The 15,340-nt window shown below is 56.2% G+C and overlaps 1 protein-coding gene across 1 annotated transcript; it reads right to left on the bottom strand.

Annotated features, from left to right (window-relative positions):
* Positions 1-9,920: 9,920 nt before the first annotated feature.
* Positions 9,921-15,038, bottom strand: LOC119233315 (CMRF35-like molecule 1). Its single transcript, XM_037495557.1, has 6 exons — positions 14,928-15,038; positions 14,514-14,695; positions 12,321-12,424; positions 10,885-10,907; positions 10,516-10,650; positions 9,921-10,064 (listed from the first exon to the last, which is right to left on the bottom strand). The coding sequence occupies exons 1-6, from the start codon at positions 15,036-15,038 to the stop codon at positions 9,921-9,923; spliced, it is 699 nt and encodes a 232-aa protein (XP_037351454.1).
* Between the last annotated feature and the right edge of the window lie 302 nt (positions 15,039-15,340).

Below are 15,340 nucleotides of genomic sequence, written 5' to 3'. Positions count from 1 at the left end.
AGAGCAAATGTGATGAATCTTCACAGCTCAGTGCTGGATCCTGAGAAGTGGTGAACCTTCCAAGAAAGCAAAGCTCAGGGCAAAGCAGCCATTGACTTCTGGAACCTTCTTGCCTACCACAGTCATGGCTGAGAGGAAACACAGAAAACAGGATGAGAGCTGACCCTAACTCTTTCTTGAATAGACAACTTTGAGAATATAATAAAATCTATGGGACTTCTCCCCAGAAAAAAGCACATAAGCAAAACTTTGGTAATGTGTCCAAGGTTTCACATTGTCCTAAATCTACTCACCTCAGGTTCAGAACTCAACTGAAGGCCTACTGAGAGTCTCATCCACACAGTGTGCTGTTTCTGGCTTTGTGTTATCGGCCACTTCTCATTGAATAGCTGTAGGTATCATTTATAACAGCGCCTTGTAAATGAAATTTGACTTACGGTTTGCAAGAAAAGAATATTTTCAAATAATTGTCTGATTTATTCTTCACAAAAACCCTATGTGGTAGCAAGCAATGCTCTGTCCATTTTATCGAAACATAAGCACCAGAGAACATAAGTGATTTGCTAAGGCCACCCAACTTAAAAAGACTAGAAACCCAGGGGTTTATTTATTTTATTTATGCAACCTTTTAACCCTAGACCTTTCCCTCCATACTGATATCAACTCCAGTGGGGGGGGGGGAGCTAGGGTTGTGCCTATTGATGTACCTGCTGCAGAACACCAGCTCATCCTGAGGATCACCACGGCCCCGTTTTCAGTGATGTAACTGCAAATTGGGGTCCTGGCAGCAGGATTCCCACATGTTTGGGACATAGAATCCCATCCCTGGAGGACACCCAGAGGACATTACAATGAATATCCCTGGGCTCTTAATATATGTAAGGCACCGTTCTAGGCTCTCTAGGAGTTAATTCATTAAATCCTCAAAACAACCTCATAAAGTAGATACTACTGGTATCTCCATTTGTGGACAACTAGGGGAAGGCAAGTATTGCCCAATGTTACACAAGTCATCATTTTGAGAGCCAAGATTTGAAGTCTACAGCCTGTGTCTAAGTTCTGGGTCATATAAGTGCAAAAGAATGTTAATTAAACTCTGAGCCGTTCCTAGGAATTTTACATAATAATTCGGAGACTTCAGGAGCCCCTAAGGTCCCATCATCTGCCGAACTCGTGCACGCAGGAAAAAATTACTCCGAGGCCAAGATTGCTGGCGCCAGCGCCCCAGGGCTTTGCAAGGCGGGCGGAGAGCGGGTGGCGCCCGCGCCCGGGACGCCGCCTTCTCAGGAACGCGAGCTCCGGGCGGAGGCGCCTGAGACGCGGCGGGTCGCTGCGCCTTCAGCGCGCGGTGGCCAGTGAGACGCGCACGGGCCAGCGGCTGCCCGGAATCCTGCGTCCCTCCCGCCTTCTGGAGTCGGGGGCTGTGGGGGCCCGGGGTGCTGAGCCGCTGGGCGCAGAGCTCGGGTCGCTGGCCCAGGTGCTGAACCGCGGGCGCTGCCTGCGGGCCGGGCGCGGGAGCTGTCCAGTGCTGAACCCGGCGCCCGGCCCGCGGGCTCCGCACCCGCCCGCCGCGCCCAGGGGAGCCGGGTCGGCTGACGCAGGCGCTGGAGAGCAAGGAGCAGCGGCCTCCAAGCTGGGCATGGACCTGCAGAGACTCGACTCCTATCAGGGGGGAGCTGGCCCCGACTTCTATGAGCACGTCCTGCACAAGGTAAGACTCTCCTCCTGTCCTGCCCGGCCTCAAAGCAGCAAGAGGCGCCTTCACCAGTTCTCTCCATCCCCCGACTTGGCTTTGGGACTTAAAGAGAAACAGCCGGATTCTGTGCGTCTGTGTGGCCCTGTTTCCTGCTCAAAGCGGACCCGTGATGGGGGAGGGGCCGCCCACAGAGCCCCGGGGATCCGGAGCGGCTCCTTCACTTAATCACCTGTGTCCTTCCTCGTCCTCCCTCCTCCTGCGCCCTTGAACCCGAGCTCGCTGCGTCCCTGAGTCTCTACAGCCCTTGCCGGCGGTGTTTATCCCTCCATCCTTGCCTCACAAACTCCAGCCCTGTGAGGTTTGGTAATTGTAGGCAAAGTCCTGAATCCTTGCCAACTTGGCTGGAATCAGGCATAGAAATTATCTGCAGGAGAAATAAACGGTTGTTTTCAAACCAGACTCCCCCCTGGTGCCAGAAAGCTGGTCTCCAGCAGCGCCCTGCCCTCAGCCTCTGGAAACTGTTTGCTTATTCCAAAGCTCTAACTCGGCCATTGCTTCCCTCATTCAAGTTTCTTATGCAACTCAAAATCTCAGAAATGTAGGTCTCCTCTTGAAATCGCCATTCAGAAAAAAGTAACAGCCTCTGTTTCTTGGCAATACTTTTCAAATCCAAAACCCCATCGCTTTGAAAGAATTAAAGCCTTGTAGTGGGCATTAAGAAGTCAATGTTGTTCTTCATCCCTTTCTCTGCCCTCCTCAGTGAGTCCTTATATTTCCTGCTTTGCTAGTGTGGGTTTATCTGTTAGAACTCTGAAAGACTGCATAGGGTCCTTTACTTGGGGATTATTTAAACCAAAATACCACCCTGAAAATTCCATGAAGGCAAGCTTTGAAACCATCTGATCAGAGACAGAGCTAGCACTCAAAGACAGAAATTATTATTCCAAATTAATATTCTCTTCTCTATGCAAATGTGGTCCTTAGACCTCAGCATGGATGTTGCCTGGAAGCTTGTAGGAACTTGAAGTCTAAGTCCCACCCAGACCAACTGAAACTGATTTCATATTTTAACACGATCTCTTGGAAATAAATATTCACATTAAAATTTCAGATGTGTGATTCTGTGCCATGCTATGCCTGACATAAAGGAAGGAAAATTGACTTTTGGAGAAGTAGATCTATAACTTTGAATAGCCCATGGGATGTCTCCTTCCAGGTCCCTCAACCTCTAGAGTCTAGAGAAGAAAATTTATAACTGCCTCAGTCAGGAAGTTTTAAAAACCATTACAGTTTGAAGTTAACTATGATAAGGCCTGTGTTATCTGAGGCTGTGACTCTAACCGGAGCAGAAAGTGCAGGCAAACTAAGGCACATACTTGCACATCAATTGCAAAGTACCCTGCGATGGCATGGATGGATCACTCCAGGTCTAAATCATCAAATACAGATATAAATATTCATTTTGACAGCTTTAAGATTTGGAAGTGAATGTTTATCAATTACTGATCAAGTATGGCCCCTCCCACCTCAATGACCTACACAGGAAAGGTAGGATGTGGCCCGTGAGAACTTCTGCTTCCTTTGGGTTTATTGATCATCCAGCTGGAAGACAGCCTGTTCCTACAACTTCTGATCTATCTGAACACAAGCATCTGCTTACTATGAAAGCTCAGTCTCTTTGGCTGGGCTGTGAGCATCTTGAGAGCAGAAGCTCTGGGGGGTGAGGTGTGCCCAGGGAGTGGCTCATGAGTGTTGAAAGTTCTTTGTGTCCATCACCCCTTCCTGATCGGATTTTATTATTGTGCATGACTTTTATATATGATTCATGTAAAAATCTTTTTGTAAAGGGCCAGAGCACCAACATAGCGGTATCACTTAAAAGACTGCTATGCAGCAGACTCCAAGCTCACTGGCTTGTTGATTTGCTAGAATACATTGGCCACAGGAGGCAGAACTCCCCTCTGGCATTAGTTGCTAAGAATAAGGATTTTGCAAACAAACTTTATGTTGAATTATAATAAACACAAAAAATCTTGACTCTTATGTGTACACCTGGAGGCATTATCACTGAGTAAGGGCCCTTCCACCACTGATACTAAGAGGAACAAAAGAACCTGCTAGTGTCCCAGACGCCCCTCCCCTTCCCCTCCCCTCCTCCTGACAGAAGGCACCTTTATAGAGGGTGCAGCTGGCTTTTGTGGCTTGACAGGTCTGCCAGATTCAGGCAGGGTAGACCCAGAAATTAGTCAGAGAAGAGAAGTTGCTGTGTGGCAGAAGGAGCCCCAAGCTTGGAATCAGACAGACCATAATGTGATTTTAAACATTTGTGAACCTCACTTTTCTTATCTGTAAAGCACAAGTAATAATATCTGGCTTGTTTTATTGTTGGGTTTTTGGGTTTTTTTATTTTTTTAAATGAAGGTATTAGACAGTATAATGTAAAATATGTATATATTCTCTGGCATTGAAGAAGAGTGTGTGTGTGTGTGTGTGTGTGTGTGTGTGTGTGTGTGTTCTGCCATATACAAAGCATTCCGTAAATGGTTGTAATGAGGACACATAACTTGAGAAAGAGCAACTTCAAATAGTTGTCACATCTGTTCTCTACTGAAACAATGAAGCTTTCTGGGAAGAGCAGCAACTCCCTGCATGGAAACACACACTTATTTCACAGGCACAATCCCATAAGGCTAAGTTCACACAACCCACACACACAAAAGTCATGACTTTGTGTGAACACCCCAGCTCTGACTTGCTAAGTGGAATATCTTCTTTCTCAGGAGGTGAGGGTGGGGGGCAATGAAACCTCTTATGAAATTCCCTGTTGTGAAAGTCACATGCCAGTTATCACAGCCTCGGATGCGCTTGTGCTTCAGCTGGCCAAGGAGTTGGAGGCTCACCTACCTGAGCCTGAGGAACTCCTAGAATATTCCTGGAGGGTGGGCTGGGGGCTGGGAAGTGCTGGAAGCATTTCCTTCATTCATCATGCGCTTGGAGTTTTGAAATAGAGTTGCTGTTGTTCTCACAAATCTGAATATTTGATGCAACTGAACAACTGAAAACATGTGAACAGCCTCTCTGCTCTTACTCTCAGAGAACCCCAGCCCTTCTTGCCGCCAGTCAAGTCTGGAGAGCCCCACGGGCAAGGGTGTGCTTAGGGGCCCAGCACAAGGCCAAGCTTAAGGTCGTGCTGTGCCAGGACCTGACCATGGGCTCAGGGCAGTGAAGCCCAGAGCAGGGCAGCTCCTGCCGGGACACCAGGGAACCAGGACAAGGGGCCTCAGTGCAGAGCCTGTTCCTCATTCAGCATCACCACGCGCAGGCACAGCCAGGTGCCGGGCTTGCTTATGGTGGGGGGGTGGGTGAAGGCGCCCGGTAAGGCAGAGCCAGTTCCCCTGTAGCATCTCAGACAGACCCGTGAGCAGCGGACAGACAGACAAGACTGTCCATCTGTTCCCGCAGGGCTTGGTCCTCGCCAGGGGAAATGACAGTGCTGGAGGGATCAGGGAGGTGCCGGCAGAAGGTGCTTGTCCCACAGGGATCTCCACTCTCTCTGCCTCTGCCCCAACTCCTCTTCCAGGTGAGAGGCCAGGGGTGCTCTGCCCCCTCCTCTTCTCCCCTGGCCTTGACTTCCCTCTTCTCTGCTCACCTTGTGATTCTACACCCTTAAAAGTATCTCAGCTAGTCATTCAACAAACACATCTGGGACATTTCCAAAGTGAAAGAAACTACACGGAGCATCACGGACAAACACACAATTGTCCCCACCTTCGATAAGCCGCGTCCCACACACGCGCACAAATCGCCGTGATGCTGTGTAGCCTCAGAGATGGCCTCAGACCAGAGCAGGAAGACACGGGGGCGCAACTCGAGGGGAGACCGTCACTTCTGACCTCAAGGTCAGACTTTCTCTCACTTGTGACTTCTGCCCGCCCCCAACAGGGGCTGTCACCCACAGACCCCAGAGAGAGTTTGCCAAGTAACACCAATCGCTTGCGAAAGGCCCTGCCTGCTATCATGCTCCCTCCACCAGCCCTTGTTATTCACCCCTCAGGGGCAGGGTCTTTGTCCATTAGACAATGTTAATGGAACACAAATATGACCAAAGAATCAGATTCCACAGGAAAACTCAGACTCTGCAGGGGGAGAGATTTCACTTGCAAAGACAGTCTCAGACCTCAATACGGCAGGTTTTTTGTTTTGTTTTGTTTTTTTTTTTTTTTCATTTAAAAATGGAACAAATCTATAACATCCAAGTGAAAACACTGGCTCCAGGGCTTGTCAGATTCACCCTGGGCTCGAGAACAAACAAGAAAGCCAAGGAAGGTGAGCCGCTCCTGTAGAATCTCTGCATTTCCCTCTGGCCTGCTCGGAGGCTTTCAGATAAATACATGAAGCGTGTGTTGCGTCAGCCATGACCTCTGACCGCCCAGGACTCCTCTGGCTAATGGGCAGCCCCGCTGGGACCCCAGAGAAGGCAGCTGACTTGGGGAGCGGTGCTGGCTGGTTCTCCTGAATAACCTCAGCAGGATCTGAGGGTGACTCAGGCCCAGGAGGAAGGTTCTCCAAAGCCGCCAGGCTTCCTCCACAGCGCTCTTGCCTCCACTTCACTGTCTCCGGGGCCTTTTGTGAGAAAATATCTGCTCCCTAGTGCTGGTGCTCAAAGGTTTCCTCCTGGAAGCTGTTCTGGGAAGGACTTTGGCTGCCTTCATCCAGGGCAGGAAACCCCACTTGGCTGGAGTCTACAGGCAGAGGCGGAAAACTGTTGAACAGGAAATTTGAAGTGACTCTAACTTACCCCGACAAGCTCCTGGTCCCAGCCTCTCCTCCCCAGGCAGGAGACGGGTCCCCGGAGATGGCAAGTGTGAGTGGAGACTCAGCCCTTCGCTAACTTGCGCAGCACTCAGTGGTCCATGCACAGAGGTTTTCTGAAAGAGCTGCAGGCCCCCGACAAACTCCAGATCTGGAAATCTTAACCCTCCCTGACCGCCGCCGAGGTCCTGTAGACCTTGTTCTGCAGCTAAAGCACCCAGATCCCACTGTGCTGTGAAAATAATGTAACTGGTGAAACCAACAAAGCTCAAGAATCCTCCCAGCAAATCATCCCTGTTTCCCTGACCTTGATGCCAAAGTCTGCTCGCTACGTTCTGCTTGAATTTGTGTTTCTGTTTATTAGCAGACAGTGTATCCATCAGCAGATGCACTTCATCATGCAGCCTCTGCAGATGCCGCGGGCGGGCTGGAGGCGCCTGTGCCCAAGTTGTGCTTGAGTCGTATTTCCTTTCTGTTCCTCTGGCGGCTGCCACGAACACTCACACACACACACACACACACACACACACACACACACACACAGGTATAGGCAGGGTTGGTGACAATGAGGTATTTTGCTTTCTGTTATCTGTTGTTGTGAAGAGCCTTGTAAAAACAACACAATCTTTCCCCTCTCCCTCCTGCTGCCACTTGAATTTTGCATCCACTCTGCCCCCCCCCCACCGCACCCCAGCCCCTCAGGAGAGCAACATCCCCAGGGAACATCCAGTCACCCAGACCCGTCCTCCCCCAATTTCTCACTGAGCAGCCTTTGATCAGTCAGAAGGGAATAAAGTTGCTGGTACAGACTTAGCCCAGAGGAGGCAGGACACAGCCACCAGCTCCCAGCCCTGCAGGAATGTCCCCCTCCTGGGGGTCAGTCTCAAACCTGCCTTTTCATTGGGTCTTTTTCTCTCCCCAGGTCTCCTTCCCAGGCTTCATTAGGTTGTGAACTGGGGATATAAAATCATCTCTGCGGGGGCCTCCCTGGTGGCACAGGGGTTAAAGTCTCAGCCCTATCAAGCTGTCACCAGCCACTGCGGCTTGAGGGTCTGAGTTTAACTCTAGCCAGGAAGCTACTCACATGGCCCAGCACACTCTCCTGTCTCCCTGCTGCTCCCCTCAGCCATGGATTTCAGTAGATCTGCCTGTTCTGCTCCCCACTCTGTCTCTGGTGAGTCCTCTCACTTCTGGCCCCTGTGGCCTGCACCCCAGCTTTTATATGCATACATCAGTAAAATAAATATTTTTAAAAAATCATCTCTGTGCTATAATCTAGAGACCGGTGAGACAAATAGTTGCTCATAATAAATGATAAAAAGAGATTCCTGATTGTCCGGAGCATGCGCAGTGTTGCGAAAACACATGCCATCAATTAAGTTTCGCTTTTCCGTTTTGCCTGCTGAGAAACCACAGGTTTTTCCTGTTAATCAAATGAGACTGGGAGGTACGATGGGAGGAGCTACCAGGATATAAGAGGAGAACACAGGAGAGAGGGAGAGAAGAAGAGAGAGATAAGAAGAGAACCACGAGAGAGTAAGGGGGGTACTGCGAGAGGAGCAGAGAGAAGGCAGGGACGGAAGAAAGACAGGGAAAAGGAAGAGAAGGAAAAGGAAAAATCAAGAAGCACGCGCGAGCGTTAAGTTGTCTCAAGCCCCTCATTTCAATCCTCAGCCCTTCTCTTTTCGTGCCTCCGAATCCCGCGGGTCGGGACACATGATTCCTGTGGAACATTTTACCGTTTACAGCAAACTTTAATATGTGCTAGGACACCTTCACTTATCACATGCTTTATTAATAATTTCATATCATAAATAGAGAAACAGAGGCCAGATACAAAAAAAATTTAAGGTACTCGTTCAAGGTCACAACAGGCATTATGGGAATTCAGATAACAACAGCTGACCCCTGCCCCGACCATCTGACTCCACACCCCGAACTCTTCCCATGGTCTCTCTGTAGCACCCCTGCCTGGATCCCTGGGGTCCTCGGGGAAAGGGAGGATTGAAGTGGAGCTGCCCACCCCTTGGTTGCTGACCTCCTGAAGCTTGGCGCAGGCCTGGCAAAGCTACCAGCCTGGTCCAGCCCTGACGGCACATCAATGGGCTTGGGAACATCCACTCACAAAGCATCCAAGATGCTGCCGCCAAGCAGCTCAGAAGCCTCTGGAAAGTGGGCCTGACACCGCAGGGCATGGATAACGAGGTCCCCAAGTAGAGAAGCCCAGCAACATCACCTCCCACCCCACCCCAGGTTCTTGCCTCCATCAAAACCCAACCGCGGGATAACAACCCAGGAAAGCAGAGCCTGGTTCACCCCCTGGGACGGCAGGTATGGGGGTGAGAGGACTCACCAGAGACAGAGTGGGGAGCAGAACAGGCAGACTGGCTGAAATACACTGCTGAGGGGAGCAGCGGGCAAGTCAGGCAAAGTTTGCTGCACCATGTGGGTTGCTTATTGGTGCTGCAGAGGCTGCGGATTGCTTCATAGTGCTGTGCTTAACACCTTGCGCCACCAGGGAGGCCCAATTTGTCAACTTTAAACCAAGCAGGATCAGGGCCTCCCTGGTGGCGCAGCTAGTTGAGCGCAGCGCTGTGAATCTGTCCGCAGCCTCTGCAGCAAGGGTTGGATTCCCGGCCGGCCAGGGAGATTCCCACATGAAATGGAGGGCTGTGACCCGCCACGCACACACGTGATCCCTTCCTGTTGCTGCTGTAACAAATCACTGCAAGTCGAGTGGCTCCATGAAAACAACATAAATTTATTCACTACAATCTGGAGGCCGGAAGTAGGGAGTCAGTTTCCCTGGGCTGGAGTCAAGGTCTCAGCGGGGCTGGACATCTGGGGGCACAGGGTACCCGCCTGCAGCATTCCTGGGCTCCCAGCGGCGTGGCTCCAACCTCAGCGCAGTCACTTTGGCTCGGTCCCCTTGGCACCTCTTCTCCTGCCACCCTCCTGCCCCCTTCTATAGACATGTACTGGGGGCCACCCGGGATCATCCAGGATGGTCCCCCATCTCTGAAGCCTTGGCTTCATCACATCTGCCACCTTCATGGACAATGCTCACAGGTTTCGGTGTTGGGGCGCAGATATCCTGGGGACACTATTGAGAACATCACCCAGACTAAGTAATTAATACAGCTTCATGACATAATTGTCACCATCGTTGTTATCACAGCTTGGGCAGGACCACAGCTGGTCCCCAGCTCCTCCCAAGAGGGTGGGAAAGAAAGGAAGTGGAGACCACTGTCTCACTGCTAGAAACCCCTCAGGCTAGGCCCTGAGCCCAAGCCAGATGCTGGCCACTAGCAAGGCCTTAGTCACTCCTGGGTCCCTCGAGAGGTCCTGGGATAGAACAGATGAGGCGGCCCGAGCTCAGGGCCAGGCTGGGGTCAGCAGGGACTCAGCCGGCTCAGTGCCTCCTGACGGTGCTGTATTCCACGGGCTCCTCCTGGCTGCTGCGGGGGATGTGGGTGACGAGCTGCTCCGTGTTGCTGTAGGTGGGCTCCTGACCCAGGGCACCCAGAGTAAGGGCTGCGTAGGTTACGTCCTCCTTCTGAGAAGGACCCTGAGATAAAGATGGTGGGTGTCAGCCGGCAGGAGGCGGTGCCAGCACGAGGGGGAGGCCTCAGGTGTCGAGACTGACCCTACCAGGCTCTGAAGCCCACCCTAGGCCTTCCAGCTCCCCTGCCCTGCCCTCTGCCAGGGGCCCTGAGCTCCCCCCAGAGAGGACACCCCTCAGCCCCATGCAGTGGCCCCAGGTCACTCGGCCATGTGGGTCTCCCCTGCCAGGCACAGGGACTGTGTTCTCCAGGTCTGAGTTCCCAGTGCTGAGCCCCGGGGTGGGGACACAGCCAAGCCAAAGCAGGAAGGGGTGAGGGGCGGGCTCCACAGACAAGTCTTCAATGGCTGTGGCTTTGCTCCCCCTCCTCTGGGCCCACGTGGGTGGGAGAAGCCCATCCTCATAGGGGTGGCCCCAGCAGGCGGCTCCCAGCCCCCCAGCCCACAGCACACCCCGCAGTGATGTACTCCACCTGCACCTCCACCTGGGCGGAGGCCTCCCTCCTGGTGGTGCCCGTCCGATGCAGGGCCAAGTTGGCGTAGCAGAGTTCACTCTCTGGGGCCTGGACAGGAAACATTTCCTCTGGAGGGACAGCAGCCTCTCGGCCTCCCTGGTGCCCAATGCGGTCTCCCCCCAGCACCCCCTTCCAGTCCCCACACCTGCCCCTCCCAGCCCTCCTGCCTCTGGCTGTTTCCAGGGCCCCTCCCAGCTGCCCACCCCACCAGGCCCTGTGCTGGGCACTGGGCTGGGTGTATAAGACCTGGTGCTGGGGTGGGGCTGGCTGGGGTCCCGGGTCTGGCCTCGGGGCTCTCACCTGCTCTGGGGAAATCCCGGAAGCTGCAAGACAAAGACAGTAGGAATCAGAAAACCCATCTGAGACTCACAGGCCCGGGTTTGGGGAGACAAACAGGAGCAAAGGGTGAGCCGGGTCCTGCTCAGGGAGGCCCCGGCCCTGCTGGCCCAGCACACGCGGCATCGTCACCTCCCCCGTGCGGCCCCCGCTTCTCCCCCTGGAGAGTGAGGACCCTCGGCCCAGCCGCGGCCACGTCACAGAACCCGCCTCAGTCTCAGGGGGCCCTGCCGGCCGCCCGCAGCCCCGGGCCTTCCCTTCCCCTCAGCCCAGGCTCAACCTGCCACCTTGGCCGGCAGCCCTGCCCGGAACCCCCAACCCCCAATGTCCCCCAGTTCCCACTCGAGCTCCACGGACTCCTGAGCTGCCTGCGCTGCTACCGGCCCCTCAGCCCTCCCCGCCCCACCCTGGGCTGCCCTGGGTTTGTCTGTCCCGTCACTGACGTCCCACAGGCCCTGGGGGGTCCCGGGGCGGTGGCTGCAGGGAGGGCGCCCTGGTGTGGCTGTGCCAGCGCAGGAGACACGGGGCGGGGGCACAGCTGTTGGGACACAGGCGGCCCCACCTGCCCTGCGGGGGACCTGCCAGCGGGGTCTCGCGGTCTGGACCAGCTTCCCGGTGCCCCGCGGGCTCCCGTGTCTTCCTGGCCCACCCCTGCCGCCCGCCCCAGCCTCCTGCTTCACGGACCACAGAGAAGCCTCTTCCTGCTTCTCCGCGGGGAAGTCTAGGGACCCCCGGGCTCAGGGGTGCTCAGAGCCGGGCCCCGGCCTGCGCGTCCGGGGGACAGTGACGAGGAAGACCCGGCTCCTCCGCCCAGACCAGCAGAGCCCGGGGAGGGCGGCCGCGGGGTCCCGAGACAGCTCAGGCCCGGCCCGGAGGAGTCGGGGGGTGGGTGTGAGAATGTGGACGGAGCCCGCGGGAAAGGGTTGGCTGAGGCCAGAGCTCGTGCCCAGCGCCGGCCCGAGGAGGATCCCTAAGGAGCCGCGGTCTCGGGACACGTCCGGGGCAGAAGGGGCCGGGCAGAGGGAGCAGCGTGGAGACGCCGTGTGCGCGCGTGTGGGGTGCGCAGTCGCGTGTGCAGGGTCCTGTGCCTGGGGGTTCTCTCCCCTGGCCCCCGTGCCAGCTCAGTGTCCTGGCCTGTAGCTGGGCTGCGCCTAAGGCCCTGGCTGCCTCTGCCCCAAGAGCTAAGCCACGTCAGGGGCGGGGCAGAGAGCAGAGAGAGCCGGGGTTGAGCAGCAGCAGGAGCACCAGCCCCCCCCCGGGCTCCCCGCAGGTCCACGTCTCCCCCCAGCCCCACAGCCTGCCCTTCAGGTGGCCCGTGGGACCCCTGGGGGTCTCTGTCCCGCGGGCCCAGAGGGCTGCGCGGCCTCGGCCCCATCCCTCCGCCCAGACCGGCCTCTCACCTTTCCTCTGCCGCCTCACCAGCCTCCAGGCCAGGAGCGAGGCCGCCGTCAGGACCAGCAGCAGCACGGCCGCCACCACGGGGAGGATCTTTGTGACAATTTCCCTGGAAACACAGAGGGGACCCCATGCACCCCAACTCCCCCTTGGGCCTCCCACCCACTGGCTGCAGGGAGGACACCACCTTTTGACCTTCAGGCCTGTGGTGCCCAGCCTGGGACACCCCACTCTCAGGTGCCCTCGGAGAGGGTTAAGAAAAGGCAGTGAGAGAACCCCCCCTCCCTGGCCCGAGGCAGTTCCAGGGGGTCTGGAACCCAAGACAAATAAGCATGGACCCACAAGTGGGTCCCGGCTCTGCCCAGTGCTGGTGGAATAGTGTCCCCCACAGTCCAGGCCACTCAGACCCGGGGTGACCTCCTGACAGGCGACCCTTGCAGGTGTCATCAAGGTGAGGAGGTCACTCTGGGCTGTGCCCTGTCCAGTGACTGGTGTCCTGATCAGAGGGAAAGGGGTGCAGAGACCCCCAGGGAGAGGCCCCGGAAGCAGGGCCACACGCCAGGGGACGCCAGGGGTGCCCCAACTCCGGAAGCAGGAGAAAGGCCGGGACACTCCTGTCTCTGACCCCAGCAGGAGCCACCCCACCCTCACCTGGTTCAGGCTCTGGCCCCTGAGCTGGGATGAAGGGGAAGCCCCTCAGCCTCCCCCTCAGAGGGTCCAGAGACAAGTACTGGTCAGGAACTGTGGCTACAAGGGGCCCCGGGGTAGAGAGTGGGCCCAGCAGGCACAGGACACAGCAGCATCAGAGCTGGCTTACCTGCTATCGGTTACAGTCGGGGAGACTTTGTCCTCTTCAGGGGTGTCTGGCGCTTTTATTGTGGGGGTGGTGGTGGTGGTGGTTGTGGTGGTGGTGGTGGATGTCTTGGTGGTGGTGGTGGTGGTGGTGGTGGACACTGTAGTGGCTGCTTGGCACACAAATCAAATACACACACTCTGCCTGCCAGCCTGCCCCAGCCCTGTGTGCTCCTCTGAGCCTGCGAATCCCTAGGGTCTGGGGGGCCTAGAGATGAACCTCTCAGACCTTCAGGCCTCCAGCAGACTCATGAGCCTGGGGGCAGGTGGGACTGTGGGAACAGGAGGGCGTCCCGCAGGCCCCGGGAGTAGAGGGCCAGGATGCTCAGGGCCAGGCAGCTGGAGTCCCTGAACTGTAAACAGCCCTGCTGCTCCTGAGTCCCCCCAGAGGCCCATCTCATCCTCCAGCCATTATGGAGCAGAGCAGGGCCGCCCAGCACCAACAGACCAGCCTTGACTCAGGTCAGGACCACCCGAGCCCACCGTGTCCAGGGAGACCCTCACACTGGGCGAGGGGTGACCTTCTGTGACGTTGGCCCTTCCCAGGACGAGGTCAGGACTCCACAGGGCGTGAACGGCTGCTCTGCAGTGAGGTGCCTCCCAGGTCCCAGGGTTGGTGCCCCCCTTTGCCACAGTGCCCCGGGGAGGTCACTGGATGGATTCCCAAGACAAGCTCCTTCACACCCAGGTAGGCATCCCTGAGCTGCCTTTCCCAGGCTGTCTGCATTCTAGAAGGACTCAGGGAAAAACATCCACGAGCCCAGGTGCAGAAAGGGGTCAGGTGCATGTCAGGCCCCAGGAAAGCAGCCCCTTAATTGTGGGGGCGTTTCCAGGTCTCAGGAATCAGCCAACCCCCTGACTGGGCTAAGCCCTGCCCCCTGAGAGCAGACCTGGAAAATCAAGTGAAAATAGTCACTTAGGTCCCAGCCCCAAATCCAAAAAGAGCAGGGAGGTGCGAAGAAAGCACAGAAGGAGTTGGGGTCTCAGGTCCCATGGAAGGGGTCCCTTTGCCCATGTGCTGACCACGTCCATCTCCTGACCTCTGTGACCATGGACGGAGGGGCTGAGCTGCGCAGAGGGGGACAGTGAGCCACAAGGATCCTCCCGTCCAGGAGGCGCCTGGAGCCTTGAGCATCCGGGGAATCCCCCCTCCCAGGGACCACGGGTGAGGCTCCCCCCTCTGGGACAGTCACCCTGAGTGACAGTGACCCCTGGGGAGGACCTGAGGGACCAGGACAGAGCAGGCCCCGCAGAGACACAGCCACACGCACAGGCGCTCACCTGGGTCAACGGTCACTTTCACTTGGTCCCCAAGGTCAGCAAGTCCCTCTCTCTCAACCCCACACCAATAAGTGTCCGCATCGCCCAGCGTGAGCGCCTCCATGGTCACAGTGAACGTGTGGTTCTTCTGATGGTCCCTGATGGACACGCTGCCGTTCCTCACCTCCTGCTCCGAGCCGGTGGTTGTAACAAGGATGTTGCAGCTGAACCAGGCAGCCCCTCGACACCACCACTTCTTGTGGGTCTCCTAGCCTCGGACATAGCGACACTGCACGGTCAGCGAGCCCCGCTCCCAGCCCTTCACTGCGCCTGGACCCGTGACAGCAGAGGAGCCTGGAAAACACACGTCCATGCCCCTGTGACCCCCCTGCACACAGGCCCAGCCTCCTGCCCTGCGCCTGCCCCCTCAGCCGAAGGGCGGGGAGGGGGATACAGCCATGGAGGGAATGACCCCAGGAGAGAGGCCTGTGTCCTCCTACATCCCACTGGGCAAAGCCCCGGGACCAGCACCTGAGACACAGCTCAGAGTCAGAGACACAGAGAGGCTGGCCCTGAGCAATGACAGCCCCCAGATTCACATACACCCCCATCGTCAATGAATCTGTGTCCCCAGTGAGGCCCCTTTGCACCAACCCTGTGTTGTTCCTGCTGGTGGGGAGTAAATCCCAGAGGACCCGCCTCCCCAGAAGACGCCTGTGCCTGCCCCGCACCAGGGCCGGGAGGTGCAGCTGACACCCTTGCACCCCTGGAGTGGAAGTGCCCCCGTGGCTCTGAGCTCCTAGGGGTTCCCTGGGAATCCAGCTGCGGGGCAGCTGTTATGACACCAAACGGTGGTGCTCAGTGGCCACACGAGCTGTGGGTCCCCATCACACAGAGGCGTGTTCCCATTGAC

Source organism: Talpa occidentalis, unplaced genomic scaffold (genome assembly GCF_014898055.3).
Source record: "Talpa occidentalis isolate TD23 unplaced genomic scaffold, MPIMG_talOcc4v2.1 talOcc4.756, whole genome shotgun sequence".
Taxonomy (NCBI): Eukaryota; Metazoa; Chordata; class Mammalia; order Eulipotyphla; family Talpidae; genus Talpa; species Talpa occidentalis.
This window is presented reverse-complemented; position numbering and strand designations above follow the sequence as displayed.